Here is a 20,057-nt window from a genome sequence, read left to right as displayed (position 1 = left end):
AAGTAAGCACCGAAAATTTCTATTAGAGAATAATGAAGACTGGCTGCACTCCTTCAGTGCTTTATTTATTTATTTATTTTTTTCCTTCAGTGCTTTAAAAGAGATCATATAAATCCTATTTTTGTGGCAGGTCCCTTGGAAGCCACCCTTAATTTTCTAGTTACATGCACATAAAAATGGAAGAATGAAAGTATTCAAAATATTACCCAGACACCTCATTAAATGCCTTGCTTAATTTATCATTAAGCATAGTTAGAATTTCAACTCCGTAAAAGAAGCTTAAAATTATATAAACATGGATAAACTAAAGGATTAAAAAGTTATAGAATTCCTTTAAATAATAAATTATAAGGACAAAACCTACTTAGCAAATAAGACAGCATGAAAATATTACATATGATTGCTCAATTCACAAATACCTATTTTTAGGTATAAGATTATGCCATAACAAAACAAAAAATTCCCATTTCAGAATCTTGCAAAATTTAAATCAAATTTATTCATTAAAACACCAAATTATGTGATATGGTCAAAATTGAATAAGAAAATGAAAATGCCATATTTGAATCATTAATGTACTAAGTATATCTTCATTTCTTATTATAATTTGTAACTCAACAATTTTTCTCAAATAGGAGAACAAATAGTATTTTATCAAGGAAAAACAAGAACTCAAAATTAAAATTTCACATCAATAAATGTAATCTTACATACTATAAATATACAATCTAAAGAAATAAAATTTAGAGCTCATAGTTCTTATAATCTTAACTTTCTCAATTTTGGCTTTGGAAGAGAACTACAATAATATATATTTTTCATATTATATAAATAACCTACATACAGTATATTGACAGAAAAAATGAATTAAGTATTTAATAAGTATTTTTTAAAGTGTTCTCCCTTCTTTCAACTTAGTACTTATCTCTAAATGAAAATTAATTTGCTATTTTCAGTATATAATGGTAAAGATAAATGTTTTAAATAATGTTTTAGTCACTAATGATTACAGATGCTTCTCTTGTCTCTGATATTTGTTGTATCAAGGCTGCGCAATTTTATACTGATGTTTATATATTCTGTTTGACTTCAATATTTCTTAATTTTAAAAGTTGTCTAACATCAGAAATTAAAATTGCTGAACTCAGAATGTAGGAAGACTATAGATAGAGAATATTAAAGGCACTATACATAAAAATATGTTAAACTGAATATAATTAAGTATATTTTACTCATCAAGTAATGGTTTATATACCCAAATCCTACATCAGGATTAGAAACTGCATATTTTGGGGCGCCTGACCAACTCTTGATTTTCAGCTCAGATCATGAGCTCAGGGTCCTGGGATTGAGCTCTGCCTTGGGCTTCCCCCTCAGTTAGGAATCTGCTAGGAATTCTTTCTCATCCTCTGCCTCCCCCCACCCCCCACCCCTACCCCTGGCTCGTTTGTACACTTTCTCTCTCATTCTCTCTCTTTCATTCTCTAAATAAATAAGTAAATAAAATCTTAAGTCAAGAAAGCACTTGCATATTTCTTTCTTTAAACAGTTGGCAGTACACTTTAACGTGGTATAGTTAAAAGAAAAACTTGCTTAGTCATTAATCTTCACATGATATTAACAGAATCTGTAACTCTCTTGGCCTCAAATTCCTATCTCTGAAACAGGGTAGGATTAGGAAAGTGAAAATTTAATGATTTCCAATTTCCTTTTCAAATCTAAAATCCTATAACTTTACAACTATATGATTTGGAAAGCAACTTAGCAACATTCCTCACCATGGTCAAATAAAATAGATTGTTAATAATTGACTAAATAATAGAACCTTATATTTTCCTCTATAATTTCCTCTTGCCAATAATGAACTGAAATTAGAACATCGATGTTATGTTACTCAAGAATATTTTCCCAAGAATTCTTCAGTTCTTGGAAAAAAATATTTATAACAAGCCTGAATTATTAAAGTTCTAAGGCTCTATAAAGTTGTTTTGAAACCTCTCTTCTTGTATACTTATTTATTAATTTCCTATTTTCTTCATTAGCTACTAAAAAGAGTAGAGTATAAAAGTAATCATATTTAGATTTAAACATTTTATTTATTTGACAGAGAAAGAAAGATCACAAGCAGAGGGAGCGGCAGACAGAGGGAGAGGGAGCAACAGACAGAGGGGAGGGAGAAGCAGGCTCCCTGCTGAGCAAGGAGCCGAGATGCAGGGCTCAATCCCAGGACCCTGAGATCATGACCTGAGCTGAAGGCAGGTGCTTAATCAACTGAGCCACCCAAGTACCCCTAGAGGGTATTTTTAAGAAGCCCTAAGATCTTACCACTTACTTCTTCACTCATCATCAACATTATAATCACCATCACTGCCACCACCACCATCTATAAAATACTTACCAGTGCCAGAGCATTCTGTTCAGTATCCAATTATTTCTCACAATTTTCTAAGAAGCAATATTATCCTGTCCTGTTTTAGAGATAAAGAAACTGAAGCGTGGGGGAGATTGGGCAATTTGCCCAAGGTCATAGAACTTGGAAATGGTACAGCCTATATCAAAATAAATCAGCTGTTACCAGAGCCTTTGCTCTTACTGACTAGGCTAACACATCCATCAATCTTCAGGATTTAAGGAAAGCAGCCAACAATAGCAAACACAATTGTCAATGGTTGGGGGGTAGGGGGAGCTTCCCCAACTTTTTCAGAGAATACTGCCTACTATCCAACAGCTCATCAAAAGACAGACTTTAAGTTCTGTATTTACACATACGTAAAGAGGACTCACACCTAAGTTACTTTGGATGTTTTAACACAGTCCAGATGGCCTAAAGGTTTTCAGATTTAGAAATCTAATTTAAGTTTAACAGACGTACCTTAACCATGTTCATAAACTATCAATTCACTGATTTACAATTATGAATTTACAGTTATCACATAGAGAAGTATCCAGGTTAGCATGACTAGTGCATTCTTTCCCTGTAGACAGATCTATATTAGAAATCAAATTATAACCAGGAAGTGAGGAAGTGATATAGAAGCAGAATTAGTTGAAGTGTTTTCCTCAGATAAGACCTTGGCGTAACTTAACAACAGGCCCTTAGGATACTTGAAGTAGTTGGTCAGGATTAGAAATTGTATATTCTTTCTTTTAAATAATTAGCAGTACAATTTTAATATGGTTAATAAAAAGAAAAAATTTGTGGGCGCCTGGCTGGCTGAGTTAGGAGAGCATGGGACTCTTGAGTTGTAAATTTGAGCCCCACAGAGAGATTGAGCAGAGAGATTATTCAAAAGAAAGAAAAAAAAGAAAAGAAAGAAAAGAAAAGAAAAGAAAAGAAAAGAAAAGAAAGAAAGAAAGAAAGAAAGAAGAAAGAAAGAAAGAAAGAAAGAAAGAAAGAAAGAAAGAAAGAAAGAAAGAAAGAAAAAGGAAGGAAGGAAGGAAGGAAGGAAGGAAGGAAGGAAGGAAGGAAGGAAGGAAGGAAGGAAGGAAGGAAGGAATTTGAATAAATAACGTTTTAAGAAAAAAGAAAAAAAGAAAAATTTTAGTTCCCTGGGAATAATTTTGATGACCACTGCCTAGGACTTGCCTCTTTCTTTTTTCCACTGCTTCTACAGTTGACAAATGGAACTGATGAAGGTGTTCTTTGTTTAGACCTCAGTCAAGTCTTCCTAAAGCCTAGAATTAATGCTCTTTTTTTTTAATATATATATTTTAAAGATTTTATTTATTTAGAAAGAGAGTATGAGCAGGGGGAGGGGCAAAAAGAGAGGGAGAAGAATCTCAAGGAGACTCTGTGCTGAGGGTGAAAGCCCAACCATGGGGCTTGATCTCAGGACCTTGAGATCACACCCTGAGCCAAAATCAAGAGTTGGTTGAACTCAGCCACCCAGGCGCCCCCATGCTGTCTTTTAATATCTTTGTTCTGACCAATTTAGGATAGTATTGATTGTGCCTTCAGAGAGTGATCTTATTTCCCTTACTTCTAAATTTTTTTTTTTTTTTTTTTTTTTTAATTTTTATTTATTTATGATAGTCACAGAGAGAGAGAGAGAGAGGCAGAGACACAGGCAGAGGGAGAAGCAGGCTCCATGCACCGGGAGCCCGATGTGGGATTCGATCCTGGGTCTCCAGGATCGCGCCCTGGGCCAAAGGCAGGCGCCAAACCGCTGCGCCACCCAGGGATCCCTAAATTTTTGGGGAGGAAATGCCTAGTTGTTCCCAAGTGGGAAAGAATTTGAGTTAATAAAAATTTAAGTATTTGTATTGTAGTTTATAACGCTTTTTGTATGCCTACTGCTCTGTCCTTAGAGTTTGAAGATATTTATCAGATTTATTGAGTTGTAACACATCTAGTTTGTACATTTATGAAGGAAAAAATCCTCTGAGGTACCTCATCTTCAATTCTGTAAAAAGTAGGTAATTAAAAAATTCCTGCAGGGCAGGCAAAGGGGCTGAATCTTCATGAGCACAGCTGAGGTTCTGCAACAAAGTGACAACCCTTCTTTCTACAAGGGAGCCCAGAGACCTAGGACCATCCCTTTAACACCACGGCAACTGAGACCACTGATTATACTGGTTAGAAAGATGCCGTGCATGAGGCCTATCACAAGGAAAATCTGTAAAATTTAGGGAAAATTGAGAAGTCAATGAGCTATGGGAAATGAATATGGAAAAAAAATGTATTTTTTCTTCAAGGTGTGAGACAGAAATTAGACAAGGATGAAAGCCCACTGTTTTGGGATGTGAATCATAATCTAAAGCTGAAAAGGAAAACAAGAATTTCTCAGATTCAGACTTTCCTCTGAGTTGATAATGGGAAGAATGTCAAAAACAATAAAAAGCATTAAAAAAGCAAGTTTTCCATCGTAGCATAAAGGGTTAATGTTGGTAAAGTGAAAATAACTAGTGGATGGCTTGTTTACTTCATCTGGGTTCAATGACTCAAGTCATTAAGGCTGCAGACTAGGGTCACAACAATCACCTGAGTTGATGGGAGGGTTTCGGATAACATCAGTAATAATCTTCTGAACCTCTGGAGTCAGGCCTGCTCGTTCCATATCAAGTGGACAGCCAGCTTTCACTGCTTGGGTTAAGTGCATTCCAACTGCTGTGAGAGGCATAATCCTGTCCTCAGTTAAACTTATCTAGAGAAACAGGAGCAAAACAACCATGAGGTTTTAAAAGTTTGCACTGTACCGTATGTAAATAAGATGTCCAAAACCTTCAGGTAATAAATGTTCACTGAGAAATAAACAATGCACTGAACCTTCACTTAAAAATTTCATTTTTACTATTTCTTTAAAACTACCCACATTATAGAGCTCCACAGGTTCTACCTTTTATATACACACTATACTGAATAAAACAAAATCATCCAGCTTTAGCTGGATCATCCCTCTCTGGTCACTTTAAAAACCTATTAGTGCCACAGACTAATCATTCTGTGCAAGTCTAATAACTGCCACAGCCTTTTGAAAATAGAGTAAATGACAATCCAATATTCTATATAATTGAACTGACACATGGTACTCTAGTTCTGTGAATTTCCAAGAAGACAAATCCTAAAATGCTTAGTGATATATAAAGTTCCAGATGCATTCTATAAAAGGCTCTTGAGAAAATTTTAACAGGGTGTTTCATATTGGCTCTACTCATAATATAATAACCACAATTTAGCAAAGGCTGTCATCTCTTACCTAGCATTAAACTTAACATGAATTGTTTTAAATTTAGGACAGTGTTCAATATTTATGTAGCTTTTTAAACAAATGTAGCTCCAAACCCATTTAAGATGTGTATTAGACAAAATACTATTTTAAACATTCAGAAAGTTTAAATATTAAGCTCTAAATTATTTAATGATACTCTCTTTTAATATATCTTGGACATCTGAATTTGGACTATATTTATGTGAATGTTGATACTTCCATAGAACAGAGCATTTAAAGCAATATTTTCAGCCTTCAAAGGTAGGTTTTAAGTTACTTTCATTAAATGTCTAGCCTTTTCTACTACATAATATGCACCATGTGTGCATAATATCAGGGTTATTTGATACCAGGCATCAAATTACCTAGAACTAATTGTATTATTGCTCCCAATTAATTAGTCCTTAGGCATGTTTAATTTTGTGGTTAACAGGCACAGTCCCTCTCAGACCCCTGGGAGGAACATATAATTATAACATGATATTACACAATAATATACAACAAAATAATACCAAAGATATCAATGGAAATATATCACTCCACATTTTTAACCATGAATATATAATACATGAAACCATGTATCATGGCTGAGTATTACAATGTACTTTATTCAAAAAATTTGGAGGCTATACCAAATTTTCTTAGTACTATATTCATTTATACCATATATATATATATGTATGTGTGTGTGTGTGTGTGTATATATATATATATATATATATATATATATACAGGGTCATATATATATACATTGTCAAATTACGTGTATATATAAGCATATATTTTTAACACATACATGGAAGTTATTATTTTCATAAGACTGAACTTAAAATTTATATTTATCATGTAATTTGCTTCAAAAATAGTGCAATGGAATTATTTGGTTTCTTCTGTAATGGCTTTTGTACTTTTACTTTTAGAAATTTGACTGTTTAATTAGAACATCTATTAAGTGATGAAGACAAGCTATGGACTATTTTTCTTATTTATACTGGATTTTAACCATAATAAGAAGTATAATATAGCCTCATGAATAGAGGCTATATTCATTCATTCACACAGAGAACAGGAAAAGCAGGCACTGGACCATATAGCCTTTTCCAAATCAATTTAATGACAGAATAAGAATTCAAATTAGCTAAGCCTTGCTGGAAGCCTAATTCTGTCCCTATTCCACTAAGATATACTCTTCATTTTATATATTAAAAAAAACTTCAATAGCCTTAAGGATTGAGGCCAGAACAGTGAAGAAACATTAAGTGTGGCCATTTTTCATAGTAATTAAGATGTTTTTCAAAGACCATCAGGCATGGTTTAAAAAAAAACAAAATAATAGTAGAGGATCTAGAGTGAAAAGCAAGCTGGGTCTTGTTGGGGGTTTTTTGGGGGGGATTTTTTTTTTTTTGTAACTTATTTCTAGCTTCTTGGACATCCTTCCAGTGATAGTCTATGCATTTTTGTATACATACACAAAAATATGTCATATATAAACATGCACATATACACATGCATATATACACATACACATTTATGTTTTTCATACTGCTTTCCATCTTCCCTTTCTTTACTTAAACGTATCTTGGAGATTATTTCTTATCAGTACATATGCTAACAGTTTTTAAATTATTAATCCCAATTAAAAAAAATAGAGTCTTATAATACGGCTGCTCTAATATATCCCTATGCTCTATGTTTAATAGTACCTCTGATACAACCTCTACAAAATAGCCATGGCCAAAGTATACTTGTTGTTTTCACTAATTGACAAAGGTAGGCTTGGCAGAAAAAGAAAATGACATTCTAGCTTAAAATTAAATATAATATGAAACAATATAAAACATTGTAAGATTGGAATAAACTTATCCCAAGTCACAACTTTACTATTTGAAAAGCTAATAAAACACATGTTTAGATAAACTTAAAATCCCCTCTAACTTGAAAGTAAAACATTTACCAAAGACATCTTCTTTTCTTGGAATAAGGAATACGTGATGGCCGCAGACTGTGAAAGGGAACATGTTTCATTTTCCTCCACCACACTGTTCCTTGGTTCTTCCCAAGGTTTTGTACTTGAAAAGAGGTCTGACTACAAAATTTTAAATGTAACACAAATGATCAATAATTATATGAATATAATGATAGAGTATCAGTATGATCATTAGGCATTAGGGAAAAAAACACACAAATAAAACCTCTAAGGAACAGTTAAAAATTCCCTTTTTTATGAAAAGCTGGAAAAGGTGTGGGTTCTTTTATTTGTTTTTTACATATTGATTTATAAAGGTAAAATAAAGCTAGAGGGAATAAGTTTTTAAATAAAATATCTGTAATGGCAAACATGGTTATAAAACTAGAAATGTCTAGTTTCCCCTTTAGCCAATAAAGAGAGAATACAAAATGAACTACAAAATTGACCACTCCGACTCTAAATTAGTCCCTTAATCCCTGGAAGTGAATACCAAATGCATGAATAAACAAAATTAATACTCAAATTTAGATACCATAGCCACAAATTCTGCTAACATTTTGTAAGTAAATATATCACTATATACATATAGTTTAAAAAAATACATACAAACTGGCTCTAAACTTGAAGGATCATGTAAATTCTTAAATATGGTTACTTAAGAAACATTTAGAAGAGAAAAAATGCAGAAAGGATTGAAAAATGAGATTAATGAAGAAATACTGGAATTTTTTAAAAGCCTGAAATAAAGACCAAGTGAGAGTTATGATAGAATTATATGATGTATAATTTGCATAGATATATGAAAGTTTCCTCCATGAAAACTTTGCCTTTGAAAATATAAGTACCAATACTAAATTAAAAGAATTAAATCCAAAAAAATAAAATAAAAAATAATTTTTTTAAAAAAAGGATTAAATCCAACAGAACTTGGCTTATTCTAACCCACAGCAGTCCATTTCTGCACTAAATAAATGAGTCTACAGATTAGTTCACAGGAGACAACTGCAGTTTGGTGAAGACAGAAGCCAGACAATACCACAAGATGTAAGGTCATTGTTTCTAGGCATCTCTAAATTTTCAAGGAAGAATATTTTTTATTAAATGAAGTGTTTCTGAGAATTTAACACTCAAATCTGGCCCTAAGTTCCCAGGAATGCTTAAAAATCAGACTCCACATTGAGGGGGGCACTTGGTGGGATGAGCTCTGGGTGTTATGCTAAATGTTGGCAAATTGAATGCCAATAAAAAAAAAATTAAAAAAAAAATCAGACTCCATTAACCAAATTCCTCAGTATGTCAGTATCATCTGATAGCTGAAGGCAACAATGGGACACCTTGATGCCAAGTTCTTAAATATGTGACCACTGTGAATTATTCTGGCAAATCCATGAAGATTTTATTATTTATGGGACAAAATCTTGATATCATCTGTAAACATGAGACTAAAGGGTTTAGGAACATCCAAAACACTAAGCAAAGTAACATGAGAGCAGTAATCTCAAGAAGGAAGGGCTAGAATGTGATTCTAATTAAACAAAATCTAATCAAATCATAATCTATGTAGATAAAAGACGATGTGAACAGAGACTGATCAATTACGGAAACATAAATAGAAAAGGCAGAAGGACAAAAGTAGGCAGTACCTATCCAAGCACTGTTCAGATGAGAAGACGTCTTGGCTAACTAGATTTGAATATTACAGTTTCCCTGGCAAGTAATGTATGACAATGCCTAATCTGCTTTGATGTCAGACTACTTCTGACACTATCAGAATTCCCCTTGTTCTATTCCAGGCTCACTAAGCAACTGTCAGATAACCTGCCTTCCCAAATACCTTCTTCTTCAACAGGAGAGAACACACTGGTTGGGTCAATGAAACTTCCCAATTATATTTCTTACTATAAATGAATGAATTTGCATTCCAATGTAACCACTTATATTTACATATGCACGTATGTATACATAAAACCAAGCTCACAATTTGGTGTATGTGCTTGGCTGAGGTAGTATGGGGCAAAGCTCCATCTGTGGGATTATGATCAACGCCTCTAAATCAGAATCCCGCCCAGGCGGAACCATAGGGCACCACAGGGCACTGCCTCGGAGCCTCAGATGGCCTTGGCTGGCGGCTCCCCTGCCGTCCCCACCTGGCATGCCCCCCCCTCCCTCCCCCCCCGCGGAACCAGAGTCGGGGTAAATAGGCCCTGGTCCTGGGAAATGGGCACGGCCAGAAAGGAGGCCGCCCCCTTGCCCATCACGCAACCCACGTTGGGGAACCTGGTGCTAAACCACTGTAGAGGACCCGCTTCTGGGTCGGGGTTTCCTACGAAGCAGCGCAGCTCCCCCCCTGCGATCTATTGAAAGTCAGCCCTCCACACAAGGGTTTGTAAAACACAAACAAACCAAGCTCATAGAGAAGGGTAATGCAAACCTACTCCCCAAAACACAACTATTCTGTGACAAGACAATTCAGACCTTTAAGATAAGGATGAGGACTGAACCCCTGGCCTAGACCATGGTGAATGCCAAAGTGTGAGTAGCCAGCTATGCTTCTCCAGAAAATATACACTCTGTTTTGATGCATGTTTTTTAAAAACTACAATACATAACTATTCTGAAGCTCTTAAACAGAAAAACAAAAACAAAAACGTGCCATCCAGGCACCCCTTAAGCAAATATCTTAAAAGGTTAATGAAAGTGTGAATAACAAAACTAGGTTAAAAAATATATGTTTGTTAATTTATTTACTTAAGGGACGCCTGGGTGGCTCAGCGGTTGAGTGTCTGCCTTTGGCCCAGGGCGTGATCCTGGAGACCTGGGATGGAGTCCCACATCGGGCGCCCTGCATGGAGCCTGCTTCTCCTTCTGCCTGTGTCTCTGCCTCTCTCTGTGTGTGTCTGTCATGAATAAATAAATAAAATCTTTTTAAAAAAATTTATTTACTTAATATATTTTTTCAATATACAAGAGTCCAGGCATAATTCCTAACCACAGAAATTAGCAGTCATTTTCTGCATCCAGAAAGTTCAAAAAGGTTTCGAACCTCTCCTTCGGGGCATTTATCTTTTGCCCTATTTCAGTTTCTTCTTCCGAAGAGAAGTTGGGAGGAAAATTTCTTTCATTATTAAGTAATGCCATTAGTTCATGAAAGAAGATCCTACTGTGAAGCATCCAAAGAGAGAAAACGTATTCAAATACTGCTGATAACTATGATATTCTTTATCAAACCACTAAAAAATTATAATCTCCCTTTCAAAATTTCCAATGTGAAATATGTAGTTTTTACATAATATCTAAGAATAAGAAAAAGAAATGTAAAGTTGCCAAAGATATTCTATCACAAGAGGGAAATATAACATACAATAAAACAGAATGATTCTTAAACTGGGATCCAAATGTGCCTGATCAAAGCTTATAGGAAATTCTTAGAAGTAAAAACAACCCTTTAATACTGCCTTCCATATTTTTAACTCTTCCAACTTTTTATACTCACTCCATATCTTTTATCTTTTTTTTTTTTCAGATTTACTTATTCATTTATTTGAGAGAGAGAGAGCATGAGTGTAAGCAGGGGGAAGGGCAGAGGGGGAGAGAAGGTGGGGGAGAGAGAGAATCCCATGCAGACTCTGTGCTGAGTGCAGAGCCCACACAGCTCAATCTCAGGACCCGATGACCTGGGCCAAAATTAAAAGTCAGATGCTTAACCAACTGAGCCATCTAGGTGCCCCTATCTTTTGTCTTTCTAATTAATCTACTGTTTCCTTAATTTGGGGAAGTAAAGTATCCTTCCGTTGTGTAGGTGAGGAAATAGAAACTCGAGGAACACATACATTCAGAGTCAGGCTCCCTGCTCAGTGGGGAGTCAGCATGTCCCTCTCCCTCTGCCCCTCCTCTCCACCCGATTGTGCTCTCTCTTAAATAAAATAAATAAGGGGATCCCTGGGTGGCGCAGCGGTTTGGCGCCTGCCTTTGGCGCAGGGCGCGATCCTGGAGACCCGGGATCGAATCCCACGTCGGGCTCCCGGTGCATGGAGCCTGCTTCTCCCTCTGCCTGTGTACACTCTGCCTCTCTCTCTCTGTGACTATCATAAATAAATTATAAAAAATAAAATAAAATAAAATAAAATAAAATAAAATAAAATAAAATAAAATAAAATAAAATAAAATAAAATAAAATAAAATAAATAAAATCTTAAAAAAAAAAAAAAAAGAAGACATTCAGCTTCCCCAGGGAGACTATGATGGAATTAAATTCCTGATTCCCTGATTCGGAGTCCAGTAGACTTTCTACTACCTCACAATGCCTCACCTTCTATGTTGGGGTAAAAATGGAGTCTACAGATGCAGTTTAAAGAAAGAAACTCAAAGTATCCTTGTGGAAATGACCAATTATGGTGGAGCAAGAATAATAAAAGGATAGGAAGAAAATGCTATCAAGACTAACGAGAAGAATACGTATTCTACTTAATATCAAAAGACAGCATGACTGGAAGGAAAGAGTAATTAGGGAACAAAATGAATAATATAAAAAAGAAAGTGGCTGGGCTCGGTGCCAACTGATAGCAAGGATAACTTTGCAGCTTTAATTTCTACCTCCATTTGAAAGTAAAATAATTTATCAGCCTAAAACACTACTTTTTCAAATTTAAAAATAAAACCATTCAACAGAATAGAAAGATATGAGCAGCCTAGACAACTACTTAAGCATCATCTTAAAAATTAGATAACTAACATTCTGTTAGTTAGTTATTTTTGTAATAATTTTGTTATTTTTGTAAGTGATTTACTATAGGAACAATCTGAATCGATTTTCTAAGTGTCCAGTGTGGAAATGAAAATACAACTGACCCTTGAAACAATATGGTTTGAACTAGCCAGGTCCACTTATAAGCAAATTTTTTTTCAAAAAATAGAGCACAATGCTATAAATGTATTTTCTCTTCCTTATGATTTTTGTTTTGTTTCAAGTTTTTATTTAAATTCTAGTTAGTTAACATATAGGTTTCAGTAGAATTTAATGGGCAGCTTGGGTGGCTTAGCAGTTTAGCGCCGCCTTGGGCCCAGGGCATGATCCTGGAGACCTGGGATCGAGTCCCGTGTCAGGCTCCCTGCAAGGGATCTGCTTCTCCCTCTGCCTGTGTCTCTGCCTGTGTGTGTGTGTGTGTGTGTGTGTGTGTGTCTCATGAATAAATAAATAAAATCTTTAAAAAAAAAAGGTAGAATTTAGTGATTCATCACTTATATATAACAAACACCCAGTGCTCATCACAAGTGCCTTTCTTAATATCCATCACCCATTTAGCCCATCCCCCACCAACCTCTCCTTCAGCAACCCCTATGATTTTCTTTTTTTGTTGTTTTTAAGATTTATTTATTTATTTGAGAGACAGAGTGCACACAAGCCAGGGAGAGGGGCAGAGGGAAAGGGACAGAGATTCTCATGCAGATTCCAGGGTGAGCATGGAACCCAACTCAGAGCTTAATCTCATGACCCTGAGATCAGGACCTGAACTGAAATCAAGAGTCAGATGCTCAACTGACTGAGCCACCCAGATGCCCCTCCTCTTATGATTTTCTTAATAACATTTTCTTTTCTCTAGCTTACTTTATTTTAAGAATACAGTATATAGGGGCACCTGGGTGGCTCAGTCAGTTAAGCATCTGCCTTCAGCTCAGGTCATGATCTCAGGGTCCTGGAATCAATCCCCACATTGGGCTCCTGGCTTGGGTAGCCTGCTTCTGCCTCTCACTTTGCCTTTACCCCCAACACCACTCATGCTCTCTCTCTCTCACATAAAATCTTTTAAAAAAAAGAATACAGTAAACAAAACATATGTAACATACAAAATAAGTGTTAATCAACTATATGTGTTCTCAGTAAGGCTTCCAGTCAACAGGAAGATATTAGTAGTTCTGGAGGATTCAAAAGTTATACGTGCATTTTTGGCTGCATAGGGGTCAGCACCTCTAACCTCCCACACTGTTCAAGGGTCAACTATAAAGGGAGAAAATGCTGCTTTTGAAACATGTTTTTGAAATCATCGAAAAATGTTTATGTTCTCACAGTTCCTGCAAACCACAGTATTTTACCTGAACATTATTTATCTGACAGAAATGTTTGATGACTTCCAACAGAGGGGTCAGCATAGTAGCTTTGCCTTCAGACACACCATTGATCCTTTTCATATTTTCAAATGTAGTAGGTCTGTCATTTAAAAAAATTAAAAAGTCAAGAAACTACTAAAATATTATCACTCCAGCAACATGGCTGATGTTTAGCTTCAAAATCATATTCAATAAACATGTATTTTTTCCAACAACCAAAAACAACGTGTAATACATATAATCATGTTCTATGATGTCTCTCTTTGCTTTCCACCATTTAAAGATTTGCTATTTTAGCAACTTATGAATAAAAAAACACCTCCATTATCACCACAAGACACCGTACTAAAAGGTGAACAGGCCATTACCATGAAGAAACAGGCTAATGTTCTAGTCTATAACTGATCTCATCACTATTATTATTTTAATAAATATAAAAGGAAAAACTGTAAGGCTCTGAGGACAACCAACAAGCTAAGAAACTGAAAAGAAAATCTCATTCATTATTTACAAAGTACTTGCCTGTAACAATAAACATGCTAACTACCTTAGGCTTTTAACTCAATATTTCTTACAATATCAGTAACTAAAAGACTGTATGATGTCTATTTTCTAAAAATCTGCCAACCTAATTGTTAGTCCTTTTCTTTTAAATATCTTCACTAAATATTAAAGTGTGGATTTTGAATATTTATTTTTATTTATTTTTTTAAATTTATTTTTCATTGGTGTTCAATTTACCAACATACAGAATAACCCCCAGTGCCCGTCACCCATTCACTCCCACTCCCCGCTCTCCTCCCCTTCTACCACCCCTAGTTCATTTCCCAAAGTTAGCAGTCTTTACGTTCTGTCTCCCTTTCTGATATTTCCCACACATTTCTTCTCCCTTCCCTTATATTCCCTTTCACTATTATTTATATTCCCCAAATGAATGAGAACATATAATGTTTGTCCTTCTCTGATTGACTTACTTCACTCAGCGAATATTTATTTTTAATAAAATAATTATTTTAAAATAAAAGCACTATATTATTAAAATTTCACACTGAAGTAACATCTTTTAGATGAAATTTAATGTCAAAAATAATTTTTTAAAAGAGTATAAAAGATGAATACAATTATCAAACAAATGTTCTTTGGAAATAATTTCTTCTAAATATTTATTGACCACCTCATATTTATTAGGCATTGTGCTAAGTGCTTTGGAAGACATAAAATGATGAGGAAAATAGTATATTTATTCAGAGCTTAAAATCTGGAAGATTAAAAAATATAAATAAATAAATAAATAAATAAATAAATAAATAAAATTTTAAAAAAATAAAATCTGGAAGATATAACATTAGGTATATTACCAATAATAACAAAAAAAATAAGTAAAGCATTATGTGAGAAGTGTGCAAAAAGCATCTTCTAAATTTACATTTTAAAGTCCTTTATGAATTCTAGAGAGAGGAATTACTTTGCTACTAAGAGCATGAAAGACTTCATGGAGAAGATAATTAATAAAGCCAGATCTTGAAGGATTTCATAGCAGGAGTTTTGGGGAATCAAGGAAACTGCAAGGCTAAAGTGACACTGTAAATAAATTCATGGAAGTTGAACAGGGGTCTTCTTCACAAATGATCAACAGCAAGTAGTCAGATAAACCATTCAAAATTCTGCAACATGGATAGAAAGGCATGTGTAAATCCATAAATGAAGGGCCCTGAATTATAAGCAAAAGAAGTTAAGACAGTAGGGAACTAGTTAAGCAGAAGTATGATATGAGAAAGAGATTTGGTCTTATGCATCAGATGAAAAAATGACGGAGAGATAAGGAAAGAGTAACTAGTTAAGAGGTTTTTTCAATAGTCCAGCGGCAATTAATTGTCTGAACAGGGTGTCACAAAAAAGAGAGAGGACAGCATACATAGACACGTAAGGAACACTGAAATGAAAAAAGTCTCAAAACTATTTAAGAGTAAGACAGGGATCCATGTCAGAGAAGTGCAAATAACACCAGAGGTTTGTTTAAACGTGTCATTAGCCCCGGTAGCTCAGCAGTTTAGCGCCGCCTGCAGCCCGGGGCGTGATCCTGGAGACCCTGGATCGAGTCCCATGTCAGGCTCCCTGCATGGAACCTGCTTCTCTCTCTGCCTGTGTCTCTGCTCTCTCTCTCTTGCTGTGTCTCTCATGAATAAATAAATAAAATCTTTAAAATAAATAAATAAATAAAATAAACGTGTCATTAAGAACATGAAGGTATGAATTGACAAAAATAAGAAAACAAGAAAGAAGAGTTTTGGTAGAAATTAAGAAAGAAGAGTTTTGGTAGTTGCACAAAATGCACGCATGGAGGGTTTGTGGATAATGAGTTAGATTTTATATATTCTGACTTTGATGGCTGAACACAGTTGGTTTTCATTCACATAGAAATGGCAGACTACAGCTCGGTGAAGAGATGGTAGACAGTAGCATGGGAAGCTGGAGAATTACCTCAAGGATAGGACAGCTGGACCCTAAGTCATACTATCACTGAACAATCTATGTTACAAATCTATTCTGTTAGGAGAAAATAAGTTAGAACAGATGTCTGCACAGCTTACCTCATTTTGGCCATTTCCAATAGTATCTTATTTGTTGCTAGAATGGCTGGAGGAACATCCATTTTACCGGCATGTTTCTGCCTGGCTTCCACCAATATGCCATACAACACAGTCTGAACAAAGAACAGAAAAACAACTCAACATTTGTTGTTGCTGTTTTTTTTTTTAAATGTACTTAGAAAAATCCAGTCCTTTATTTTTAGATCTTCAGCTATTACATTTTCCCTTAGGATGAAAAATTAACTATATCTCAGACTCACAGCTAAAGAACAATTTTTTTAAATACTGGCAACGAAACTTTAAGCATGCATATGTAATCACAATTATCCTTTCAAACACTGACTTTTCACAGAAGTTGTACCTGAGTCTCCTGCTCTTCAGCTGAAATAACAGGTTCTGAAGACTTGTAAGATTTTCCTGGTGAGTGTACTATGATGCTAAAATATTTAAAAGAAAATAAATAAAAAGGCTTTTCTTTCTCCAAGTTCAGTTTTTATTTCACCCCCCAAATGAAAAGTACTGTTCCATGTCAATATCAACATTCATTCTTCATAATACCAGTGAAATAACTGTGATTTATACAACAGCCAAAATTTTAAACAATTTCAATCAAATGCATTCATTATAATGGTAAAATTAAAACTATAATTTGAATTCATCAAAATTTAGTATACTTAAAAACAGCATTTGCCCCATCTTCATCCTCAACCAAATTCTTTAAAATACATCTTTATACCGAAGATAACTTTTTTTTTTGACCAAGAGAGATACAATCTATGATTCTTCACTGTGACATCACTAATTTTTGGTTGGTGAGGAACACTAAAATAGGATTAATAAAACTGTTCATAATTTTCTGCAAGATCAAACAAAACTAAGCCAAAGGGAATAATTTCTCTTTTGATGTCACAAAAGAAAAATAAAAACCATGCAATTAGCAAACAACATGGAAGGTGCTAGGCAGCAAACTAGACAGAAAACCAATTTTTTTTTTAAAGATTTTATTTATTTGACAGAGAGAGAGAGAGAACAAGCAGGGGGAGTGACAGATGCAGAGGGAAAAGCAGATACGGGGCTTCTCCCATAACTGAGCAGGGAGCCCGATATGAGGCTCAATTTCAGGACCCTGGGAGCATGACCAGAGCTGAAGGCAGATGCTTAACCGACTGAGTTACCCAGGAGCCCCTAGAAAACCAATTTCTACAATAAGTATTTCTCATTGATTAATTATAGAGAGGAAAAGATATAAAAATAAAATTGTATGTAATAGCCTATATAAAAGATGCCAAATTTAAATAAATCCCTCCTTTGGTAAGGAAAAGGGGGAACATGTTTGATACTTAAGAAATGTTTATAAATTTCTGTTGCAAGAATTCAAAATCTACAGTATAAAGTAAGATTTTCACAATTATCAAATCCTATCACTAAAATAAGTAGACTAAACCTGAGAAAAGGTAACTCCAGTTCAAAAAATTAGTAATATCAGGTTACTCAAGATAATCATAAATTTGTTTTAAATAATATATTAACCTTTATCACAGTATTTATAAAAGCCTCTATAATAATGTACTGTTTACAAAATGGTACTTTAAATTATTTCAAAAATAAATTTTATCATCACATATACTGGCAAAATATGGGTAATATAGCTCCAAAGCAGAAATATATATAGAAAACATTTAATAATAAGTGTTTTGCCTATGAATGCTATTATAAGTGTACAGAAAAAAAGTTCAAAATAACTATAATGAATATCATCAAAAAGTGGAGACATTGGGGGCACTTGGGTGGTGTAGTCAATTAAGCATCCAACACTTGATTTCGGCTCAGATCATGTTCTTAGGGTCGTGAGACTGAGCCCTGCATCAGGCTCCACACTGAGCACAGTCTGCTGGAGTTTCTCTCTCCCTCTCCCTCTGCTCCTCCCTGCCTTGTGCTCTCTTTTGGGGGGGGGGGGGAGTGGAGATGTTCTATTCATGAAACAAGATTGCTATGTTAAAGAAAGAAGAAAAAGAACAAGAAATAATTATTTGAAATGAATGTTTCAATAACTAAAAATAAAATCTTACTAGATGGAAGGGAATATAAAGTCAAGGCACTCTCCAAGAAAGTTAAGCAAACAAAAGGAGATTGAAAACAAGAGAAAAGAAAAATGAGTAATAAGAACACTAAAACCCAAGCCAAAAAAACAAAAAAGACAATTACTAACATCAGGGAAAATTAAGATAGTGGTGGCCATAGCCACACAGTTTGGCTTAGTGGTATATATTTGTTTAAGTATAATAATGTAGAAAAAAAAAAGTATAATAATGTAGAAACAAATCGTTAATATGACCAAAACATGAAATATAATGTTTTGGACAAAGGGGGGAATTGAAGGAAGGGAAATGGGGGAAAGGCATATGGGAGATAAGCCCTAATCTGCCATTATAAATTTTGTTCATGGAACAAAAAAACTTCTAAAACTGATAGGTCCAAAAATAGTAATCTAAGCATGTCACTTAGAAATATGGAGGCAGGGCCACCTGGATTGGATGGCTTAGTTGGTTAAGCACCTGATTCTTGATTTTGGTTCAGGTCACCATCTCAGGGTTGTGAGACTGAGACCCCACAAGAGGCTCTGTGCTTAGTGGAGAGTCTGACAACTGAGCTTCTCTCCCCCTCTCCCTGTGCCCCTCCCCCTGCCAAAAACAAAAAACAAAAAACAAAAAACAAAACAAAACAAAAAAAACAGAGGCAAATATCAGAGAGCCCAGCTGGAAGATTTGAGGATGACTGCTTCTACAGAACAGAGCAACATTTGGGAAGGTATGAACTCACATGCTTTGTTATATGCCATTAAGTACCAACTGAGTTTTAAAACCAATACATGAACTATTTTAATAAAAATTCAAATGAACTTTAAAATAATAGTTATTGACATGTAAGCATCTTTCTCCCTTCTATACACTAAGCCCACATCTTAAAAATAATTTCTGGGCCACACCACAGGTATGAACCCAGTATGTCTATCATTCAACTTCTCATCCCCTAAATATCCAACCTTTCAAACCTGTGTTCCTCTTATGTTGCCAGTGAAGGGAATGGCAACACTCTAACCTGCAATCAGACAGGAACCTAAGTGTCATGTTCAAGTTCCCCACTTTCCTTAGTCCGCCTATCTTTTTAATCACTGAGTCCTAACAATTCTACCTCCTAAATATCTTACAGTTCTGTTTCTGTCCATGTCCACTGCCACTACCTTCATCTAAGTTCCCATCTTCTCTTGCAAATGCTACTGCAATAGGCCTCTTTATTTGTGTCTCTGCACTCTGATCCTCCGGCCTCCCATTCCCTCCAAGCCAGTCATCCATCAAGGGTCAGCACACTGCATGGGACAAATCCTTCTGTTCTGGTAAGGCTTCTAAGTTAAAGATGGTTTCTTACACTTTTAAACAGTTCAAAAAAATTTAAAAGAACATTTTGTGACATGTGAAAATTACATGAAATTCAAATTTCAGTGTCCATAAATAAAGTATTATTGGAACACAGCCACATTTATTTCTTCACCTATCAACGATAGCTGCTTTAGGGTTACAAGAGCAAAGTTGAGTAGTTAGCGACCACATAGCCCTCAAAGTCTAAATTATTTACCATCTGATCATTTATAGAAATGTCAACCTCTGTTCTCAATCATAAGTTTAA

General features: G+C 34.9%; 1 protein-coding gene across 5 annotated transcripts in view; it reads right to left on the bottom strand.

Annotated features, from left to right (window-relative positions):
* WRN (WRN RecQ like helicase) overlaps nucleotides 1-20,057 on the bottom strand; it is a 140,627-nt gene that overhangs the window by 11,925 nt on the left and 108,645 nt on the right. For all 5 annotated transcript variants that reach the window (XM_072776358.1, XM_072776356.1, XM_072776355.1 and 2 more), the window contains 5 exons: nucleotides 16,735-16,810; nucleotides 16,374-16,486; nucleotides 13,768-13,882; nucleotides 7,663-7,794; nucleotides 4,982-5,144 (listed from right to left, as the gene is read on the bottom strand). In XM_072776358.1, the coding sequence (XP_072632459.1) occupies nucleotides 4,982-5,144; nucleotides 7,663-7,794; nucleotides 13,768-13,882; nucleotides 16,374-16,486; nucleotides 16,735-16,810 (599 nt within the window). The remainder of the gene's footprint in view (nucleotides 1-4,981; nucleotides 5,145-7,662; nucleotides 7,795-13,767; nucleotides 13,883-16,373; nucleotides 16,487-16,734; nucleotides 16,811-20,057) is intronic.

Source organism: Canis lupus, chromosome 15 (assembly GCF_048164855.1).
Source record: "Canis lupus baileyi chromosome 15, mCanLup2.hap1, whole genome shotgun sequence".
Taxonomy (NCBI): Eukaryota; Metazoa; Chordata; class Mammalia; order Carnivora; family Canidae; genus Canis; species Canis lupus.
The sequence above is the reverse complement of the archived record's forward strand: the minus strand, read 5'-3'. Positions and strand labels throughout refer to the sequence as shown.